At 37.1% G+C, this 4603-nt stretch overlaps 1 protein-coding gene across 1 annotated transcript in view; it reads left to right on the top strand.

Moving 5' to 3' along the window:
* LOC107748479 (scm-like with four MBT domains protein 2) overlaps positions 1-4222 on the top strand; it is a 50034-nt gene extending 45812 nt beyond the window's left edge. Inside the window, exons 19-21 of the mRNA XM_016563270.1 lie at positions 1319-1579; positions 1703-1831; positions 3468-4222. Coding sequence (XP_016418756.1) covers positions 1319-1579; positions 1703-1831; positions 3468-3608 — 531 coding nt within the window. The 3' untranslated portion in view covers positions 3609-4222. The remainder of the gene's footprint in view (positions 1-1318; positions 1580-1702; positions 1832-3467) is intronic.
* The last annotated feature ends 381 nt before the right edge of the window (positions 4223-4603 follow it).

Consider the following 4603-nt stretch of genomic DNA (forward strand, 5'->3'; position numbering starts at 1 on the left):
ATTGTGTACATAAATATAAAAATGCCTATATGTCATAATGGATAGTATTTGCATGTATCAGAATAACGCGCTCAAGCAGATCCGTTCCCTCACTAGAGAAGCGTTCAGTTTTTTTGCTTGTGAATTTTAAGCGAATCCGCCATGGCGGGAGCGCAACTGGCTTTTAAAGGGAATGACTGCTTAGAAACTTCCATTTTACATACCTCTTCCCTTCCACTGCCCTGTAGGAAATACAAAACTACGAAAAAAAACTTTTAATATTTATTTCATGTAAAGTTTGTTTTGTTGTATATAAAGTTTATTCAAATTAGAAAGTTTATCTAAAATATAAATTTTAAAATTAGAATTCATTTAAATAGCATTTAAAACTATAAGCTTTTTTTTTTTTTTGGATGAAAAATAAAACCAAAAGCTGAAGATGTTTTGTGGTGTACTGTGCCATTCATCAGTGTTTGTATCAGTATTGTAATCAATAATCAGTATTGTTCAATTTAGTGTTATACATGTTATCATGTTCATACAGTATGCTTTGTTCTAATGTCACAAGTCATAATCTCAGGTTTACTGAGTTTTACACAAATCTTCGATTCTTTTGTGTGGATTTAAGTAGTGTACTTTCACATTTTCACATGCATCCTCCAAAATGACCCACAACATTATCAGTTTATGTGAAGAAATACATTTATTCATAAACTTCTCACAAAAGGATTGTTTCACAAACTACTCGGCAAACTACTTCCTCTCACCGCTGCTTTCTGATGGTTTGGAGAACTATTACTCCGCGTCGCCCCCCTGTCGTTTCACAGAATTATACAAAGGTGAGCAAGTGTAAAAAGTGTGAAGAAAGTGTCAAAAAAGCAGCGTCCGTTAAGAGGCAGGCGGAAGTATAAACAAGGCTTCAACTGCACAAACTGCTTCCACTATGACCGAAAGCGGAGCTGTGCTGTGATTCCACCGATGGCCGCGTTCCAGTATGAAAGGGCCTTTAAGTCAAAAGTGTAGAGCTACTTGTCAGTGTTCCACTCAGTCTCAGAGCGCATGACAAAAAAACTGCCTGCCAACGTACGAGTGTGAACTTGAATTTCCTTTCGAGGCATACTGCACTTATAATAAGTGCAACTGCACCAAGCACATCACACTCTATTACTCAACCGTTCATCCATGCTTTTTTACACTCCAACTTTTTCCCTCTAAAAGCTGCACGGATATATTTGCTTACCCCAATAGGCCTTTTTCTATGCAAACGATTTAGCCGAGCAATGGTAAATGTGACCGGCACCTTAAGATCCAGTGTAACCCTGTTCCTGTGTCTTTATAGGATAGCGATTATTACTATGATGATGAGGAAGAAGATTTTGAGGAGTGGGGCAGTGAGGTTAGTTCCAGCTCACCGCGTGAGGAGACCTCTGCCCACTCCTTCAAGGACGTCCCGAGGAGAGGAAGACCACCACGCCGTGCTGCTCTTCAGCGCAGGACGACCCATCCAGGGCCAGAGACCTCAGACAGATCCTCTCCCAGAAGAACCACACGCTCGGTTTCTTACAGCCAGAACCAGACGGCCAAAAACACACACACAAAGGTCAAATATCCACATAGACCTTTTGTGTAAATTATTTCCCAAATGTAATATCTGTCATTTTTAATGTATGCCTAGAGTTGAATTGTAATAGATAAAGTGAACTGTGCTTGTGTGCATATGTAGACTGAGAGTTTTGAAGAGGAAGATCGTCTGGTGTTAGAGAGGAATCCTCTGGAATGGAGCGTCTCTGATGTGGTTGACTTCATCACATCCACAGATTGTGCCTCTCTAGCAAAGATATTCCAAGAGCAGGTACAGTACACTAACTAACCTATCATTTGGCCCTTCTTTGGGGCCTACTTCAAATCAAGTTATCAAGAAAATGATCAGATTTCTTAGTGCAGTAAGAAAGATTAGAAAAGATTGATTATTTTAGATTTGATTTTAACGGTTGAAAATGATTGAAAGATTTAATATTGGAGGCTTCTGTAAATATGCTAAATAACATTTGTTCAGTCTTTTATTTTATTTTTGTATTTTATATTGTCAAAGATTATGATTTTTATTTGTATGTAATTTTATTATTTTCATAATTGATGTTAATATATTGAAGGATATATATTAAAAGGCCAATCAGTGTTTTGTCAAAGATCATTATTTTTTTATTTTTTTATTTTCTAAAATTCAGAGGTTTTAAGGCTGATTGTGACTGATTGATTTTTTTAAATAATGCAGACTTCAATTAATGAAACTAAAAATACATATTCTTTTATTTTATTGTAATTTAAAATGGTCAAAGATTGATGATTGTTTTTATGTTATTTATTATTTTCCATAATTGAAATAATCAATTATTATAATTATTATTATTATTGCAGGAAATATTAAAATCAGTGAGTAAATTGTCAAAGTTTATGATATTTTTTGTATTCTTCTTTTGTTATATATTAAACTAAATAAAATATATTTCTGTATATATTTTATTTTCATAATTTAAAATTTTCATCATTTTCATTTATAAAATATTATCATTATTATTTTTATATTGCAGGCTATATTAAAAGGCTAATCAGTGTGCAGTCAGTATGACATCTGTGACAGGGCGCATCTAGAATGCATTGCTTTTTATTAAAGTGCCCCTATTATGGGTAATGAAAGGTTCATATTTTGGTTTTGGGAGTTCCCAACAACAGGTTGACATGCATGCAAGGTCAAAAAACACTTTCATTGTCTTATAATATGCATTTATGTTTACCTTATTTGCTCAACGACTCCCAAACGATTCGTTTTTCTAAACCCCTCCTTTGCATGACATCTGCGGTGATTGGTCCGATTGGTCTCATTTTCATTTCATAATGCCTGATAAAGCAGCTTTTGTGAGTGCAGTGTTGCTTTGTGTACAGCGTTACCGGGGAAACCGCTATTTTTACCGCTCCAAAAGCGGCACCTAGTGGCAAAGAATGAATTTGCATTTTCATTCAGACCAACGCGAAAAGACCAACAAGTGGGCGGACAATATGCTAATGTTTCATGTTGACGTCAACATGAAACGGCATGGGATTCGTTTTAAAAACGACTGGTTTCAATGATTCAGAGTCGACTCTTGTCTTGAGAGACAATAACTTTATACACGGTGCACTTTGAGATTTAAAACTTTGCAGGATGTTTTCATTCACTTAGAGCTGTGTTACACACTGCATGAAAGGTAATTTTCAAAAATCCATAATAGGGCACTTCAAAATCATAACTGACCCTTTTTACTTTACTAATGTTCTATACTGCAGCTTAGAAAACATAACAAATTCAAATGAAAATGCACACAGATACAAACCTAAGAATCATACATTTGCTATCAGGGTGTGCAAGACTGAAGCAAACAAGAACAAGCAAAACCAGTAAAAAAAATCTAATATTTATGCTAACCTGTACACCTTTTTTCCTTCTCAAGGATATTGATGGACAGGCCCTGTTGCTGCTGACGCTTCCTACAGTCCAAGAATGTATGGACCTAAAGCTCGGTCCTGCCATCAAACTCTGTCATCAGATCGAGCGAGTCAAAGTGGCCTTCTACTCCCAGTTCGCTAACTAAGCTAACTTTCTGCCTCAGTGGACGTAAATCAACAGAGACCTATGTATTGTACTCAGGGGATGTAAAGAGTCATTCCATCCATCAGGAAGCCTCAGGTTGCCTCATACCGAATGGATTTTTTTCCCATCATTTGCCTTCAATCTGAGATTTAGTTATGGAACATGACATTATTTCTGCTTTCCCTGCTAAAGTAAACAGTTTAAAGGTGAAGGTTGCTGGTCTTAGCTGGTTTGAGCTGGTCTACCTGGTCTCCCAGCCTAGTCAAACTGGTGTTTAGAGGATTTAACTGGATGGCCAGCTGGTAAAGTACCAAAAACCTCTTTAAAGCCATCAAAATAGACCAGCTTCAACAACCTTACACTCTTGAAAATAAAGGTTCCAAAAGGGTTTTTTTCTTAGTGTGAAGAACCTTTTTAAAAAACTCTAAAGAAACTTTTTCCTCTATAAAGAACCTTTTGAATGAAAAGATTCCGTGGATTAGAGTTGGGCCGATAGACGATGCTTCTCCTTACTCTGTTTATGTGGTAAGTGAAATTTGATGTACTGTAGGATGTAACAGACAATGTTACACCGTGTCTACACTGGACGCGGCAGTTGTCGTGTCGCGCCGCGCCGCATCAGCTAAAGTCTGTCTACACTGGACGCGACAAAGCGACCGTTGAAAATCATTTGAAATTTGTGTCAGCACGTCATAAATAGAACGCGGCAGCAGTTTACTGTCGGGGATTTGTCGTGACGCGCCGCATCCAGTGTAGACAGCATCACTGATTATAATGAGTTCTATAGACTGATCTATATATAATAAATCTCTATTATAGATCAGTGGTTCTATAGTATTTTGTCGCGCCGTGCCGCTCGCGTCCAGTGTAGAAACGGTGCTAGGATATAATGAGTTCTATAGACTGATCTATATATAATACATCTCTATTATAGATGTGTGTAGTATAATATTTTGTCGCGCCGCGCCACTCGTGTCCGGTGTAGACACGGTGTTA

The sequence above is a fragment of the Sinocyclocheilus rhinocerous genome, unplaced genomic scaffold (genome assembly GCF_001515625.1).
Source record: "Sinocyclocheilus rhinocerous isolate Xijiao unplaced genomic scaffold, SAMN03320098_v1.1 scaffold78, whole genome shotgun sequence".
Classification (NCBI taxonomy): Eukaryota; Metazoa; Chordata; class Actinopteri; order Cypriniformes; family Cyprinidae; genus Sinocyclocheilus; species Sinocyclocheilus rhinocerous.